The 17,923-nt window shown below is 38.6% G+C and overlaps 1 protein-coding gene across 2 annotated transcripts in view; it reads right to left on the reverse strand.

Annotated features, from left to right (window-relative positions):
- Nucleotides 1–951: 951 nt before the first annotated feature.
- Nucleotides 952–17,923, reverse strand: part of myripb (myosin VIIA and Rab interacting protein b) — a 176,867-nt gene continuing 159,895 nt past the window's right edge. The window contains exons 12-16 of one of the 2 annotated variants that reach the window (XM_072691084.1): nucleotides 12,143–12,331; nucleotides 9,150–9,311; nucleotides 8,875–8,970; nucleotides 7,757–7,817; nucleotides 952–4,702 (exon numbers count right to left, since the gene is read on the reverse strand). In XM_072691084.1, the coding sequence (XP_072547185.1) occupies nucleotides 4,656–4,702; nucleotides 7,757–7,817; nucleotides 8,875–8,970; nucleotides 9,150–9,311; nucleotides 12,143–12,331 (555 nt within the window). In that variant the 3' untranslated portion in view covers nucleotides 952–4,655. The remainder of the gene's footprint in view (nucleotides 4,703–7,756; nucleotides 7,818–8,874; nucleotides 8,971–9,149; nucleotides 9,312–12,142; nucleotides 12,332–17,923) is intronic. The other variant, XM_072691090.1, reaches the window with a different exon arrangement.

The raw sequence follows: 17,923 nt of genomic DNA on the forward strand, positions 1-17,923 counted from the left end.
AAGATAGATGGATGGACGGATGGTTTGCTGTTAATTGAAATTTCACAGCATAATTTAATTGTAGAGAAACAGAAATCATAGATAAATCATGGCATTTAGAGAGATTTGAAGTAAAAAAGTTCACTGTAGAGAAACTGACTAAGAAACTAACCCTAATCTATCTGATGACGATTATGGTAGATCAGTTCTAAGTCTAAATCTCAATGCTTTGCTTGTACCTCTCCACCATGAGTGCATGTAAAAAAAACTTGTGTGAAAAGCTTATTGAGCAACAATCATACAACAATGTCCTCGGTGTCAAACAACATACAGTATGTGGACAAAAGTATTGGCGCATCTGCACATTCATTGTTTCTTCTAAAGGATATTAAAAAGTGTTTATCCAGATATTGTTGGAATTACAGTCTTTATAGTCCAGGGAAAGCAGTATACAAGATTTTGGAGCACTGCTGGAAGAATATGATTGCATTCAGAGACAAGAGCGTTAGTGAGGTCAGGATGTTGGATGATCACCCTGTCTCACCTCATCCCCAACTCATCCAAAAAAGTACTGGATGTTCCCTTCCAGAGAACATAGTTCCACTGCTCCACAGCTCAATGCAGAGGGGCTTTACGCCTCTTTAGCCCACGCCTGGCTTTTTTTTTTGTGCCAATAGGTTGATGTTTATCTGCTCCAGGGAGTCTTATTGTATTGGCAGTATTTCTATTTTATTAGGTACAACCCCAGCCACTCTGAATCACCTTAACCACTGAGGTTTTCAAAAGGTAGAACAACTCTATGGAAATTTCTTTTAAACTGATACACAGTTAAACTTCATTCACAAAATCTATCTGGTTCTCTCTAATCTAATTTCAGTCACTAGGTATTTGACAAAAATTGTATTTACTGAACTTAGACAGCACTTAGTATACATTTGTAAAACTCAATCATGACACCCTGGGCAGGACCAGTCAGGTATGCAAATTTTATTCATGTACAGTAGAATGCTTTGTCTCAATCAGAACAAATTTGGCACATGGAAATTTGTCTGAGCACAGCTTTGGATTTTCTTTTGTTGTTTTTTTCTCCTTCCTTTTCCATTCCTGATAAACATGACATCCACAAATGAGTGGTGAGAGGGAGTGCAGTCTCTAGCTTTCACATTTGCCTTTGCCTTTGGCTTTGCTCCCTTCTCCTTCGGGAACATGACATCTGCTGGTACTGTCACAGACCAAACGTACAGCGCACAAGACAGTCCATCTTTACGTTTCTTGACTTTTTTTTATTAACAAATCCTGAAAGGAAATAATACTCTCATTCTGTTTTCTTTTATACAATAGAAAAATACAGGACATTGTAAGACGACCTCTTGACTGTGCTTTTCTTGAGAGAATTTGTACATCTATTTGAAAGCAGAAACATGCTTTTTTGTACACAGACAGTGCCACAGACGACAAGGAGCAGGACCCATTTGAGACGGTGGAAGAAAACCCAAAAGTGCCAAAGTGCCAGAAAGTGATCATCTAGAAAGAAACCAATTGCAGGGGCACACTGTTGTGTGAGAAGAGGTTCTTTAGAGCCATATCATAGAAGAACCACTTTTGGTTAAACCTATTAATGGACAGGGGGCTGGGTAATTCAGATTTTTGCTCCAAACCAACTAAACACAAGGACAGAGCAAATTGTGGACCACCTGTTGGTCACTGATGACTGGTTAAAGAACCACTACTTTATGGATACAAGGTTGGTTCTTCTAGGACACTACTCTAAAGAACAAAGGTGAGGAACTGAAGGCCAGAGTCCTGATCTAATACTCTTATTTAATCTGACAATTACCAGGCAAAACACCAAATCATACAGTTATAATCATATAGATTTTGTGAAGAGTCTTCCACTTTATAGCAGTTTATTTCCCCTACAGTTTCATCAATGACTCCATAAGATCTTGAGTTTGTAACCTTGTAAATAGCTTAAGCCTCAATAGTCTCTATAAAAGATTCAAATAATCTACATAGTCTATATAAAGAGTTCAAAGGAGGTCTTTTGTTTTCCAGAATGAAACATCATAAAAATAAATAAATAAATAAATGGTCTCCCATCGAAAGCGTTGGAAGCTAAATGGCTTAAATCAATTATTGTTCTTTTTTTGAGAGCGTTATCTTCAAAAGGCCAAACACGCCCGCCTGTTTTTCTTGCCTATGTGCTTAGATTCACATTACACTATCAGGACAAATGTAGACCAGATGCAATCCAAAGCACTTGACCAAAGCCACGGGAACTATCCCATTCTGCATAGAAGAAGCAACACAGAGAGAAACAGGAGACGTGAAGAATGGCATGCCAGAACATAAATGATCTGATTATGCATGACACGGTTTCAGAAGAGACACCACACTGTGAAGTCTCAGAAACGATTAGCAAATCTATTCCCCTTTATAGGGAAAGCTAATCGCAGCTATACAGTTTTGCCACATTACCATCCAAAGACAAAACTGGCAAAACAATGGAGATTGTTTTGAAGAATTAGGAGATAAAATAGCATCCACATGAACACTGAGGGTTTAATGGCCTTTTGGGCAAAAGCAGTTTTACCCAAACCTATAGCTTATCCAGGCATAACACTAGGTAGATTAGTTTAGAACATATACATATATGTATATATACATATGTACTGAGCTTATTAATTGTTAGTTTCAGATTGGTTAAAGCAAAAGCACTGATGCTACCAGACTGATGATAGCAATATAACAGTCCAGCATTTTGACCTGACTGCCACATGTGTAAGATAGGGTTGATTGCCCCAGACAGTAACTGTAACATAAGAACAGAAAACCTTCTGTGTTAAAATACGTCTAGATGCCAACAGACAGCTGCTGAATTTTATTGGTAAACATTTATGCAAACTAGACACTAACATTAGAACAAATACTGATTCAGAATACACTGTAATTTAGGTGTAAGCGTTTCGGCTTTGCCATTTCCAAAGCTTTTTCTCACAACACTTTCAGTTATCATCCAACAAATCTAATCACTTCACAACAATGTGAAAACACATCAGGTGAGCTGCTGGTGGAACTGCACAAATCCATACAGCAGCTGGAGTTCACAGCAGCAACCAATCCAGTGTTCCTCTAACCAATGTCTCAATAACTTTACTGTACCTATTTTCACATTCTTTTCACTCTTACTGCACACTTCCAGTAATTCATCTGTCTAACTTAATTAATGAAGTTAATGAAGCTGCAGATCTAAGACTTAATGCTTTCTTCCCTGACTATTCAGAGGCAGGACTTTACACAGGAATCTCAAGAACTGCAAAAGTAACTGGAACTACCATTTCAAATCGTAATGTAAAATAAATCTATATAAGCGGTAAGACAGTTTGTCATGTTTGTGTCATTGTAAGACCTTTATTGTTAGCTACAGTCTCAATCAAGTTCTATAATAATAACTATAATAATAAAACAAAAAGGTATTTTAAAAAATCAGCAACTGCCCAGATGCCCTATGATGCGTGTTTAAGTGAATGGATTTTTTGTTGTTTTCCAAGCGTGAGGAAAATTACTGCTTATGGTAATCGACAGTATGATACAGATGCAGCAGTCTGAGATTAGGTTGAAAAATCCTGGAGGATTACTTTAATGCTTATACTTCCGTAACGATGAGGTTGTTGGGCCTAATGAAAGAGTACTAAATGAGCAATGTCAACAGCACTCATAGAGGCTTCTGATTTGAGCCAGTTGAATACAATGCTCTGATAATGGTCACATACACTTGAAGGGTTGCTGAAGAGCAGAGCTTAATTTATTGATCAGGAAATTGTATTGGGACCATTGTATCAGAGCATGCACACAGCGACACACACACACACACACACACACACACACAGTCAACAGCCAAAGCTACTTGACCTTTTGACTTATAATAGAAGAAGGGCTTTGGACATGATTGTTTAAAACGCTGACAAATTGCAGTTGTGTTTTTGTTCAGGTCCTAATATGATTCACAAACTGTGCACAGTAAAGTGGCAATGGTATAAGTGGATGTAATTCAACAGAAAATGAACACAGAATTCCAAAAATCTGCTTCAAATAGGTCCTGTGGTGGGTACATTTTTCTTTAGTATCACCAAGACATTTCACAACATACATAACAACCTCACCAAATATGGTATCAGCCTGTTTTGGGAATACACATCATACACAAAGTTATTTTTTGTGCCATTTTCAACACATTATCAACATACAGAACTCAAACACCTAAAACACTCTAGAAAACGGTCAGGAAAAGAAGGGACTCATTGTTTTTCCGTGTGTCCAACAGAAGTTCCCCGACTGTCATCGCCCAACAAAGATACATATACATAGATCATATATGTAGAACTCTAGTTTATTAGACAAACCTTTCGTAAATAGACCCTCTGTGATGGTTGGTAGAGGAGTGTGGACTCCTTTAAGGCAGAGAGAGAGAAAAAGAAAAGAGTGCTGGAGCACAGAGGTGTAGCAAAGCTCCAGAGTTTGGTTATATTTAGAAGCCCAGAGAAATTGATGGTAGGTGCCTAGGATGGTAAAGGACCGGATGTGGGATCAAGGCACTGTAGTGGAAGAGCCTGGCGGTCCTTTCAATCAGAGGGAGTGGACGGTGAAGCCAGAGGAACTTGATGATCATGCTGTCGTCACGGCCGTGAAGATCTCACCTGCGGCTCTGGCTTGTTTTCTTTTTCTGTGGAGCAAAACAGACCAGCAAGGTCTTTCACTTAAATGCTGCAGTTGGAGAAGTGGCAGATCACTGATCAATGTTTCCTCAAGGTTCATCAGAAAAGTTTAAAACGTAGTTTCCAGTTTTTCTTTTAAATAATTCCTCACAGTCAAAGTAATCACTTCTATTATTTATATTGTGTATATGTTGGTAATTTATCTACATTTTGCATCTAAATGTCTTGCTATCTCTTTGCTGTTGTGGCACTGTGAATTTCCCCACTGTGGGACTAATAAAGAATTATCTTATCTACTGGTCTGTCAGAAAAGCAATTCATACTACATTTATGTGTGTAACGTTATTGTTGTACTGTTGTATAATGTTTTCTATTAAACTGTAATCATACAAATATTAATACAGAATATAGACAGAAATATGCCGATACAGAAATATATAGCTATTATTTGCCAGTGTGTCTAATGTTTCGACTTTTGTAAAGGCCTTTACTGAAAGCTTGTTTCCTATAGAATTTAATTTAACTACAACATTCTGGTGTCTATTTCTTTTTACAGGATTCCCACAAATTCCCAATAAAAAAAAAATACAACAGAATTGATGTACTGATCCCAAAGGAAATTACAGAATTGTAAATCTCACTGTGCAATGCCGTTCTGATACTTTTTTCAAAAATCAGCTTTTCTTTACAATAAAAAACAAAATGACGAATACATGTTTCTAGCCCCGTTTCGATGGGTATATGAAGATTACTAATCGTAAGGTTTGATTAAAATATTGCTAATAGCTGAACTGTGTTAGAATCTGCCACAAATATTTTTATAATAAAACATAATCGTTTTCTGCACTAATATACAGTTACACTACAGTGAGTTCTGTAAAATTCTTTCTTTGGAGAGTATCTTATAAAAATAATATAAAAACTGCAATTCTAACATGATCATGTTTCATCAAACATGCTGTGTCTTGCCTTAAACCCCTTAAACAGTGTCTCTAGACTTCCAGTTCTTACTTTACATCCTTTAAATCTTTGTTTTATAGTGAATTATTATACTAAATAATGATGATATGAAATTAAATAATAAGCTTCGGCTGAATTCAGTAGAGTTTTATGAAGACAGTTAAGAACTTCTAGAGGGTTAAGAAGAGAGATTGTCTGGTTCTGCTTTGTTGGGAATTGGAATCGAACAAAAATATGGCCTGCTGGACCCTCAAAGACTTAACAGACTCAAGCTCAACACAACTTTACTTCATGATGGTTAATGAATTTCATCCAAGGGCAGACATGCACTAGAAAAATGACAACACCACAAAGGGAACCTCTGTAATCGTGTTTAGCACTAACACAGCCGTGCTTCCACTCTTAGCCTTCTTTAGCATGCAATGAAACAGCGTCATGCACTTAAGCAGAAGGGAACAATAGGAATAGACTGCTTTAAAAGTGTCATCACACTAATCCTCCCGGAAATGACTAACAAGTGTCATCAGAAGACACTTGACTGGCTTCCTGGTGGGGGAAATAAACATTGATTGCGACGAAGAGCTAGAGAAGAACAGCATAAGGACAAAAATACTGTGGAAGACTATCAAACTGTTCCAGGTGGCGTACGTAACAAAGACTGGAAATCTGCTTAAGGCTTGCTACAGGACCGCCATCGCTCCGTAATCAATGAGATTACGTGACTAATTCTAGAATTGGAATAAGCAAGTTAGGCCTTTGAAGCTACAACTAAAGGATGAAAAATAAAAGAAAAGTGAATGAATCATGGTCATCGGGAACGGCCAGAGCCAAAGAGAACCAGCATTAATTAAAAGGAGAATCTTTAGAAAAAGAGCCTCTGAGAAAACGAGGAGAGTGAAAGAGAGATAATACTATTGGTCGATTCTGCCTCTCTAATGGACATCGTCTCCCTCTCTTTTCTTCTTTTGGTTCGCGCTCAGCCTGGTGCATTTATTCGCACACCTTTTTTACTGATCTTGCTTACCTTTTCATTCCAGCTTTCAGGTTTTTTTTTTAATTAAATGTGTAATGCTGTTTAGAGGTGAAAACTTTTTTTATCAACATCAGTGATGAGGGGGGAAAAGGTGCTTGAGATTAAAAAAAGGAGTGCTGCTACATTGACACTTTAGAGACACACTAAGATGTAAGACATGCACAAAATGGCAAAAAGAGGACTAGAAGATGAGTGAGTTCGTACAATGACGGAACATTTCTCAACCAGATCCATAAAGCAGGGCCTCTTGACTTCTTCGAGATTATCAAACACAGCATTTGGCATATAACTGACTTTGGAAGCAAGAACATGAGCTTGCATCAACGAAGGCTAGAATGTTAGGCTGCACAGCGGCAGTAGGGAGGCCTTATCGCACCTCTGATGATCTAATCATGCAACAAGAAACTAAATAAAATACAAAATACAAAAGTAATCACAATTTAGGATTAATCACATTTGCCTTCTTTTTAAAGCAGTACATTTTTTCTGAAAGTGCATGGCTCAATGCTAACAATGTATTACTGTTATTTTATTTGCAGATATTAATACCACTCAACATTATTCAACTAAAAGGGCTATGGCCTGTATCTACTAAAGCTGTGTGCTGTAAATGTGCTTCCCTGCTTCCGCAGAGCCATTTCTGCACAATCAAACTCAGATCTTGTTCAAATTCATGGAAATGTAAAATTTTGGAGTCACATGATCATCATGATCAAACTCATTATCACTGTCAAAAATGAAAAAACATTGATAACAATAAAACTATAAAAAACAACCAATAATAATTTTATTGAGGAAAAATGCTATGTCAACAGCACACCATCAGTGCTTGTTTTTTAATAGAATATAATAATCAAGCTAAGAACCGTTTGTACATTATTCAGTGTTCTCCAATCTGCACTGGTTTCAAAGCAACTTCGATGAATAAGGGCCACTGACTTATGCAACAGTCTTTAACTCGGGGCAAATCCACGGGCTCTTGATACAGACCACTGAATGACAGAAAGACAGGAACGAACACGGAAACGCACAAGGAAACGCAAACGAACACGGAAACAAACCGGTGTACCTCTGGCCGGAGGAGCGGGCAGCTTTCTCCTCTGCTGGCGTGAGGAGTCCAGGGTCTGAGGCTGACACATAACACACATCCAGTAAAATAAACCCGGATAAAATTGAGCTGGTTGAAACACGAACACACATCCGAATAAACTAACTGACCACCACTAAAATCACTAAAGCTAATAAACTCGTAGACCGTGAACTCAACGAGGGTACACCAATAACCTCAATTTAGCTTACTGTCCATTAAAAGACAGTAATATAAATTATTATGTAGAACTTTGGATGATAAACATTGCACTTAATTATGATTTATTCTTTATTGCACAAACACATACTACTATTACAACAACTGCTAGCACTAGTACTACTACTACGTTTACTACTACAGTCACCAAAAAGCGGTCTTGGCACAATGCCATAGAACAGCTACCCAAAATAAATGTAAGGTTTTAAAAACACCACAATGTTAAAGAACACCCACACAAGGCAAGTTTAAAGTACCTCCACATTAAGTAACGGAGGAGCAAAGAAGAACTCTTAAACTGGTAGAAAAAATGTACAACTGTTAGATACTTTTAGATTTAAATACTTATATTAAAATATTACAATATTAAATAAAGGGAACCAAAAGTTTTTTATTACAATGCCAGGGGTTCCCAATCTGCTGAAACAATTACTTCATCTTCAGTACCTCTTTGTGATATAATTTTTTTTTATTTAATTAAAGTTTTTGTGGCCATATCTAGATCCCAAATGTCTTCTCAGGGAACTTTTCTGAGGGCATCTGATCCAGATGTTTTATCTAAGAAAAACATTTTAACATACAAGCTTTTTACAGCATAGTCTGTCAAAGGGTCATGTTTTCACATATGATGTGATTCATTCTGTAATTATACAGGGGATTAGTATTACATTTAAAAACGAATCTCCTAATTTAACACTGACTATCAAAGTTTTATGAACCCCAGCAATGTCACTGTGTAACGCTGTTCTTTGGTATTGCTCAAAGAGCCCTTTGAGGCACTTCTATGGCACCTGTTTCAGGGGTGTAATGTTTTCACTAAAAATAAATAGTGTGTTTAATTTTGCAAGTATTAGTGCAAATTAAGCATGAATGAAACTCACCTTAGGCTTGGGCTTGTACTTTGCAAACCGCGAGCATGCAGACACATTTAGGCCTGCACTTTTAAGTGCTGATATCCTTGCCTCAATATCTGAGATCTATAGGGAAAGCAGGTGTTGGAGTAGAGTTTCAATATGCCACAAAAACTGATATCGGCTTCCCGTTTCACACAACTTTATCATAGAATTTTTAACAGAAAAGAACCATTTTATTACAACATATAGTGAAAGTACTGTAGTACAAATAATCACACCAGTCCCACAGACCACTCACACACCTGTAGCTCGGACTGTTGCACCTGAGCAGCGGCGGTGGCCACCTGGTCCTCCAGGAAGGCCAGTTCTGTTTCAGTAGTGGAGCTGCTGATGCTGCGAGCGCAGTCTTCCAGGTCACTCAGCGCCCCCTCTAGGCCATACACTGCACCTGCAGCCAGGTACACCTGTGCACAGATATTTTATTCAACATTTTCCATTTAGTCATTAGTTAAAATAGATGGTCCTTTTTCATGTGAGTGAGTACAATTTCTGAAGGTGACTATTGCTGAGGCACCTTCACAAGTGGGTGTTGAAGAATAACCGAAGCAGAATATCTTCATATTTATCATATAATCCGGTAACAAACAAGCGTTTTATTGATACTGTACTGTTTTACTTGTGTTATATTGTACATTGTGACATGAAATGAACTTTGCTGTTTGATTCAAGCTCCACTTGGACTGTCCATCAAAAAGTGTATAGATTCATGCTGAGTCACATGTACAACAAAGGAAAAACACAAAGCTATGCTATTTAACCAAAACACTTTTTCTTGACTGCTTTAACTTTCATCATAAAATCATTTGCTTATGTATATCCATTGCAAGTTGTCAAAACTGCTAATGGCAGATGGGATAGAGCAATTACAGTCTATTTAGTCTCCATTTATAGAATCCTCATTCATCTTTCTGGGAGAAATGCTGTCCATGAGATTCTAGACTGGTGGCTTTTCTCCTGATTGGCCCCCACTGTCTGTAAAACTGCCTACTCATATATTATCAGTTGGGCCTGCTCCTTCTTCATAGGCTCATTTGTTTCAGTTCTTGAACTCCATTATCAATTTGCTTGTGTTCACACGGTCTGCCTGTGTTCTCAATCATTCTGTCATCTGTGGATATCAATCCCAGTAAGCATAACTGGCTTTAAACTCTTGTGTATGTTGGCTGATGTAAGACTTGGAGGAAGCGCATACTAGTCTTCAGATGTGGAGGCAGTACTATTGACAAAACACAATTTCAACCTTAAGAAACTTTAGGTGCAGTAAAAGCCATAACCAAACTCTGATGAGAGTCCAATTAGAATAAAAAGTGCAGCTAGCTGTGTTTGTAGGGTAATCACCTTGTACAGTGCCTTGCAAAAGTATTCTTGAACTTTTCAACCTTTTGCCACATTTCAGGCTTCAAACATAAAGATATAATGTAATTTTTTGGGAAGAATCAACAACAAGTGGGACACAATCGTGAAGTGGAACGAAATTCATTGGATATTTTAAACTTTTTTTAGAAATAAAAAACTGAAAAGTGGGGCGTGCAATATTATTCGGCCCCTTTACTTTCAGTGCAGCAAACTCACTCCAGAAGTTGAAAGATCCAATGTTGACCTAAACGACTGATGATGATAAATAGAATCCACCTGTGTGTAATCAAGTCTCCGTATAAATGCACCTGCTCTGTGATAGTCTTAGTGTTCTGTTTAAAGCGCAGAGAGCATCATGAAGACCAAGGAACACACCAGGCAGGTCCGAGATACTGTTGTGGAGAAGTTTAAAGCCGGATTTGGATGCAAAAAGATTTCCCAAGCTTTAAACATCTCAAGGAGCACTGTGCAAGCGATCATATTGAAATGGAAGGAGTATCAGACCACTGCAAATCTACCAAAACCCGGCCGTCCCTCTAAACTTTCAGCTCAAACAAGGAGAAGACTGATCAGAGATGCAGCCAAGAGGCCCATGATCACTCTGGATGAACTGCAGAGATCTACAGCTGAGGTGGGAGACTCTGTCCATAGGACAACAATCAGTCGTACACTGCACAAATCTGGCCTTTATGGAAGAGTGGCAAGAAGAAAGCTATTTCTCAAAGATATCCATAAAAAGTTTAAAGCCACCTGGGAGACACACCAAACATGTGGAAGAAGGTGCTTTGGTCAGATGAAACCAAAATCTAACTTTTTGACCACAATGCAAAACGTAATGTTTGGCGTAAAAGCAACACAGCTTATCACCCTAAACACACCATCCCCACTGTCAAACATGGTGGTGGCAGCATCATGGTTTGGGCCTGCTTTTCTTCAGCAGGGACAGGGAAGATGGTTAAAATTGATGGGAAGATGGATGGAGCCAAATACAGGACCATTCTGGAAGAAAAGCTGTATGAGTCTGCAAAAGACCTGAGACTGGGACAGAGATTTATCTTCCAACAAGACAATGATCCAAAACCTACAAAATCTACAATGGAATGGTTCACAAATAAACATATCCAGGTGTTAGAATGGCCAAGTCAAAGTCCAGACCTGAATCCAATCGAGAATGTGTGGATAGAGCTGAAAACTGCTGTTCACAAACGCTCTTCATCCAACCTCACTGAGCTTGAGCTGTTTTGCAAGGAAGAATGGGCAAAAATTTCAGTCTCTCTATGTGCAAAACTGACAGAGACATACCCCAAGTGACTTGCAGCTGTAATCGCAGCCAAAGGTGGCGCTACAAAGTATTAACGCAAGGGGGCCGAATAATATTGCACGTGCCACTTTTCAGTTAAAAAAAAAACGTTATCCAATAAATTTCATTCCACTTCACGATTGTGTCCCACTTGTTGTTGATTCTTCTCAAAAAAGACAATTTCATATCTTTATGTTTGAAGCCTGAAATGTGGCAAAAAGTTGAAAAGTTTTGGGCCGAATACTTTTGCAAGGCACTGTAATTGGATGTAGATCATCACACCATGATATTATTCGCTATAACACACAACCTATTGTGTAAGTATTGTATTGCTTGTAAATAACAGTTGGGAAAATAAATAAAGTAAAAAAATGAGTCCTGAACTAGGTGTCAAATATATATTTTAATATTTATATGTCCTTCCGTCAAATTTTAGTCCCTTAACTATTAGCCTGTGGCAACGTCACAGTACAAACTACACTTACCGTACAGCTTGTCTTGCCCACATAAATAATCAGTGAATAAAACCTTGTAGGCTCATTTGTAAGTGCTGTAACTATAGCTAGACTTTGGTCTTACGTTCTCCTCCATCTTGGTGAGATGCTGATCCAATTTCTTGCCGTCCGAGCCTGAGGACATTGGCGTGCCGGCTGGGGACTCAGTGGGATCATGACCTTTGCCCTCGGCCTCCCCGATTAATTCCTCTGTGGCATTCAGAACCTTCAGAACCTCTGTAGTGATGCTGCATAAGGACGCAGCTGAATACTTCTGCGCCATGCAAACACGCCAGTCCAGCCAGGGTTCAGAAAAGAATACAAACAAGAAAGAATAAGAATCAGTTCATATATCCATGCTCTGACCATGAAACGCAAACAAATGCATTACATTCCGTAATGAATAATGCAGTATTTTAACACATGCTGAGTGGTGCGTTACAGTTTCTTATTAAATTAAATGGAATTTCTGCCAGAATTTTCGTAAAGCTTGTCCAACCTTGCAACAGCAGCAGTCTGTGGGTGGGACAAACTTCCACAAACCTGCCTTGACATTTTGCCTTTCTGTTATCTCACCACTTCTAAACAGGTGCTGTTTGATTAAACATGACACTCAGCTGTTCAGTCAGACACATGATTTTCACACGTTAATCCAGCACTCCACACCAGTGTGCTACAACACACACACTCAAGCACGTAGAGATACTTCATTGCTCTTCACGCTCGACCTGGGGGCATCACTGAGGAGGCCGTGGAGGGGTGTGTGTGTGTGTGTGTGTGTGTGTGTCTGTGTGCGCATGAGGAAAGATGGAAGAGATGAAGAAAGCCTCTCCCATCTCATACACGTCAGAGTGAGAATAAAAAGGTCAATTGGCCACAAAAGTACACACGTGTAGCTCCACACGTACACATGCTCAAGCTCACGCAGAGCATGTCCACACAAACAGATGCTAATGTTTCTGACAACCAATAAACACCTATGTACACAGACACGTACATTACTGTGCAAAAGTTAGAGACCACCTAGGAGTTGATAAAGCTTGGGATAACATGTCCTCGAGTCATTTCCAGCACCATAAGTAAGGAACAGCAACTGAGTCACTGCTCTCATTTGTTGGAAAGCAGCAGAGTAAAAGTTACTGTTAAACGTCATTCCCAACACCTAAGCGAGAGAGAAAATCAAAGAATAGGTTGAATAACAACCATAACGTTACTTTTACTATATTCTTATTTTGAGGTAACCAGCCTCTAAGCTGTTAATCCATCCTTGGGAAATCCGTGCTAGCTAGTTGTTTTTTTTTAATCCTACAAGGAGTTGATAACGTGATAACTGCTCCCTTCAGATAAACTGGACGTAAATGCTACATTTTTAAGCAAGAGGAGAAACTCAAGCTCCTTCAAGCTTCAGCGGTAAAATAATCCACAAGCCTTTCTGTCCATGTTTATAGTTTGACATTAAAAAAAGGAAGCGTGTGATTTATTTGAATCTTCACAAAGTTGATGCTAAAGACGCTTTTGTTATTGTCTGAGAAATATGATTTTTGCTCTTTGTCTGATGCTGAAAAATTAGTACATTAAATTTCATTTTTGACTGGAAATAAAATAAATGTAGGGTCATCTCTGACAGTACAGTAAATAAATGCATGCATAACTGTTTTCCTCTATCATCCTGAAACCTGCTTCAATGTGAGAATCAGTCATTCTGTGGTCCTTTCCACAGGTAACACATTCTGAAACACATCAAAGCTAGATTACCTTTTACTAGTCACACGCTACATAAATATACAGTTCCAAGAAGAATGTTTCCCAAGAAAAGGTGTTTGTATGTTTTTAAATAAAAGAAAGCAGAGTAGGGGCAGAATTAGTGAAAGAGAAGAGTGAGGGTGTGAGAGAGATAATGACTTTTACTGGTGAATGGAAGAGAGAAAAAAGACATATGACAGAATATAGCAATGAGTACTTCACTGATCAATTAATGGCTGCTTTAAGCTTTGATCAAGGCTCAAAGAACAGGAGTAGACCAAGTTATGAAAGGAAACGTGTGTGTGTGTGCATGCGTGCAGGTGTGTGTGTTCATGTGGAGTTACAGGCAAGTGAATAAAAGCAACATCTCTTTTCAACAGCGACATTTTCAATATTAAAAACAGGTAGAAATGGTGAAGCATATAGCACTGCGAGATCAAGCACACAAATATACAAAAGGAAACACACACACACACACACACACACACACGTATACACACATGGACAAAATTGTTGGTACCCCTAGGTTAATGAAAGAAAAACCCATAGATGGAATCTTACAAAAGTAATAATAAATAAAAATTCCATTAAAAAATGAACAAATGAAAATCTGACATTGATTTTGAACCATGCTTCAACAGAATTGTTTAAAAAAATCTCATTAAACAGGCCTGGACAAGAATTATGGTACCCCTTATGTTCTGGGGCTGCTTTGCTGCATCTAGCACAGGGTACAATGAAAGTTTATCAAGGGATTTTAGAGAGAAATGTGCTGCATAGTGTCAGAAAGCCTGGTCTCAGTCGCAGGTCATGGGTCTTGCAACAGGATAATGACCCAAAACACAGCTAAAACACCCAAGAATGGCTAAGAGGAAAACATTGGACTATTCTGAAGTGGCCTTCTATGAGCCCTGACCTAAATCATATAGAGCATCTTTAGAAGGAGCTGAAACATGCTGTCTGGAAAAGGCACCATTCAAATCTGTGACAACTGGAGTAGTTTCCTCATGAGGAGTGGGCCAAAATACCCGCTGAGAGGTGCCGAAGTCTCATTAACTGTTACAGGAATTGTTTGATTGCAGTGATTGCCTCAAAAGGTTGTGCAACAAAATATTAAGTTAAGGGTACCATCATTTCTGTCCAGGCCTGTTTCATGAGTTTATTTTTTAAAAATAATTCTGTTGAAGCTTAGTTAAAAAGCAGTGTCTGACTTTCATTGGTTAATTTTCATAGCATTTTTATTTATCATTACTTTTAACAGATTCAAGTTATTTCTGTGAACATTGTGGGTTTTTCTTTCATTAACCAAGGGGTACCAACAATTTTGTCCACGTGTGTACATACTCATTATTACTCATTATTAGCTGTGTCTGTAACTTCACAGATTAGCCTCTTTTACAAAGTGTCTTCCCTTCCATTAAATCACTCCAAGTATTTGGTATGTAAAGAATATGATCTTAAAAAAAGGAAATTCACAAACTTGCCACAAACTACCATTTTTTTCATTGCTCTGATGAAACATAATAAGGACAAAAAAAATAATAAGGACACTGAAAATATCTCAGTGCATCCAACAACAAAGACAGCGTCATATATCTTATATAGTGATATCAAAAAAAGCTCCAATTCCACATGCTGGTCGATTTTACTATGACCTTTTCAAATGCAATATAATGAGCATAGGCCAAGTATAATTAGAATGCCCAAATTCAAGAATCATCAATGGTAGCAACAAAACTGCATTCTCTAGAGTGATTGAGCACCATCCAAAAGTTTTGGGAAGACTTGGAGTAGCATCTGTGATCCAAAAGTAATAAAGAAATTAATGGCAGTACCTGACCTCACTAATGCTCCTATGGCTGAATTCAATCAGCAATGTTCCAACATCTAACATAATATCTTCACAGAAATGTAGATTTTACTGCAGCAAAGGAGGGACAAACCTGTTCAAAAATTTTCTTTGACATAGGAGAAGTGTCTACAACCTTCTTGACATAGTGTATGGTGCTCAGTGTTGAAGTACAGTGGATGGAGTTTGGTTTGGTTTTCCAGTCTTAAAGCAGACTCCCAGGTAAACCACTGTAGGAGTTGGTTATTACAAAAGTAGCAAGTCGTCACTTTTAGATCTTGTTTCTGGCTGAGAACATATCAGACAGCCAGTGGAGTTCCCAAATCGAGTTATGTAAGGCATACTTCTGGAACAGGGGCTGCCTAATTAGCCCACATTGTTAAGCTCATACTGTTAACACATACTGGCTATTCTATTGTCTCATCAATTAGTGCCAGTGATCCCAAATGACTGGCTGTGTTGGACATGTGTGGTTTGGGCCACAGGCAGCCCTGGAGTTCACCTAGTGCATTTGTTCACCAAACCATTTTACTGAATAATTAATGTCATGCTTACAAAAGCCCTGCAAAATTTAAAAGCTGGGGACTAAGAGGGCAAAAAAATCCCATTGTACTCTTGTACTCTAAAGGTTTTAGAGCTTCAATCAGGGGCAGTTGAAACAGATCCGAAATAACTGGAATTAGAGCAGAAAGTTGAGGACATTAGGAATAGTCTGCATTTTCCAGAAGACAAAAACATAGACAGCTCTATTGTTCTCTTTTAAAGCAGCATTATGAGAGAACTGATATTTCTTGTTCTTGGGCTCCCCCTACAGTCTATAAGTGGAATTTGTGCTTTCAGCCATCACTGAAAGGACACACTTTACACATTTCTGAGAGAGAGAGACAGAACCAGCCCTAAAAGTGAAGATGCATGTGAATTGTCATGGTGGAGTAATACATCAGGATTTTACACAGTTATGACTCTGGTCATGCAGTGTTACATAGTTCCCATATGTGTTGTCCTGCCCGCTTCCGCAGAGTTGCATGCTGCAGTGGCTGGTGTGCTGAGCTTGGAGTAGCAATGACAGACGCTATTCTCCTACAAGTTAATGGAGCATTACAATGATTTGGAATCCATATTTACCAGACAAATATTAGTTTAGATCTTTAAACTCCATGGATGTGAGACATGGATGTGAGTGGTGTGGTTGTGAGTTTGTCAGAGTGTGTATACGTTCATCCCTGTGTGCATGCAGTGTTTCTCCTGTTCTGCTGCCAGCCAGAGTTTGCATGTGTCTCACCTGCTGTAAGAGAGAGGAGAGCAATTGAAGCCTCTGCTGGAGAGCATGTTCACATACACCCTGCTGAACCAACAGGGACAAGCGAGACATACAGAGACAGAGAGAGAGAGAGAGAGATACAGAGAGAGAGAGAGAGAGAGAGAGAGAGAGAGATACAAAGAGGGAGAATGAGACAGATCATGATAAGCATGACCAGCATCAGAAAGTACAAAAATACAAGGACGAAGAATGAGGATAGAGAGGAAAAAGAAACAGAATGGACGAGGGAGAGATAGAGGGAGAAAGTATGATAACACATCAGAGAGAGAAAAAGAGGAAGAAGGATGAAGTAAATCAATGAATGGACAGAGAACAAGAAACAAAAGACAATGTAAGAAAAATAGAAAGGAGATGAAAAAATATGGTGACAAATGACAAAGTGAGAGAAATAAAGAAAATGGTTGAGTGGGAGGTAGGGTAGGTAAATAGAAAAAAAAAAGAATGATTCAAAGAGAAAGGGGGTAAAATAATTAAATGACAGAGGAAGAGACAGGCAGAATGTGAGGAAAAGAGACAATGCGAGACAGGAAAAAGAGATAAAAGACAAAAAAGAAAAATGGGAGAGAGAAAGAAATTAGAGACAAAATACAAACCGAGAGTTCAGAGAGAGAAAAAAAGAACAAGATAGAGAAGAGAAAGAGAGAAGGAAGAAGGGAGGGGGGGGGGGGTGAATAAAACAGGGGTAAGGAGAAAGAAAACCCAAACAAATAAGAGAGAGGATGAGTTAAAAGGAAATGGGGTAAAAGAATAAAGCACAGAACAAGGAAGAAAAGACAGAATGTGTGGAAAAGCAAGAGAATGAGTGAGAGAGAAAGGAGATAAAAGACAGAACATGACAGAGAGAAAGAGGAAAAAAGTTGGGGAGAGAGGATAGAAGGAGGAGAGGGGAGAGGAATGGATCAAAGAGGTGAAAGAAGGAAGAATGAGAAGAGAGAAAAAAGAGACGGGAGGGA

The sequence above is a fragment of the Salminus brasiliensis genome, chromosome 1, assembly GCF_030463535.1.
Source record: "Salminus brasiliensis chromosome 1, fSalBra1.hap2, whole genome shotgun sequence".
In the NCBI taxonomy this organism is placed as follows: Eukaryota; Metazoa; Chordata; class Actinopteri; order Characiformes; family Bryconidae; genus Salminus; species Salminus brasiliensis.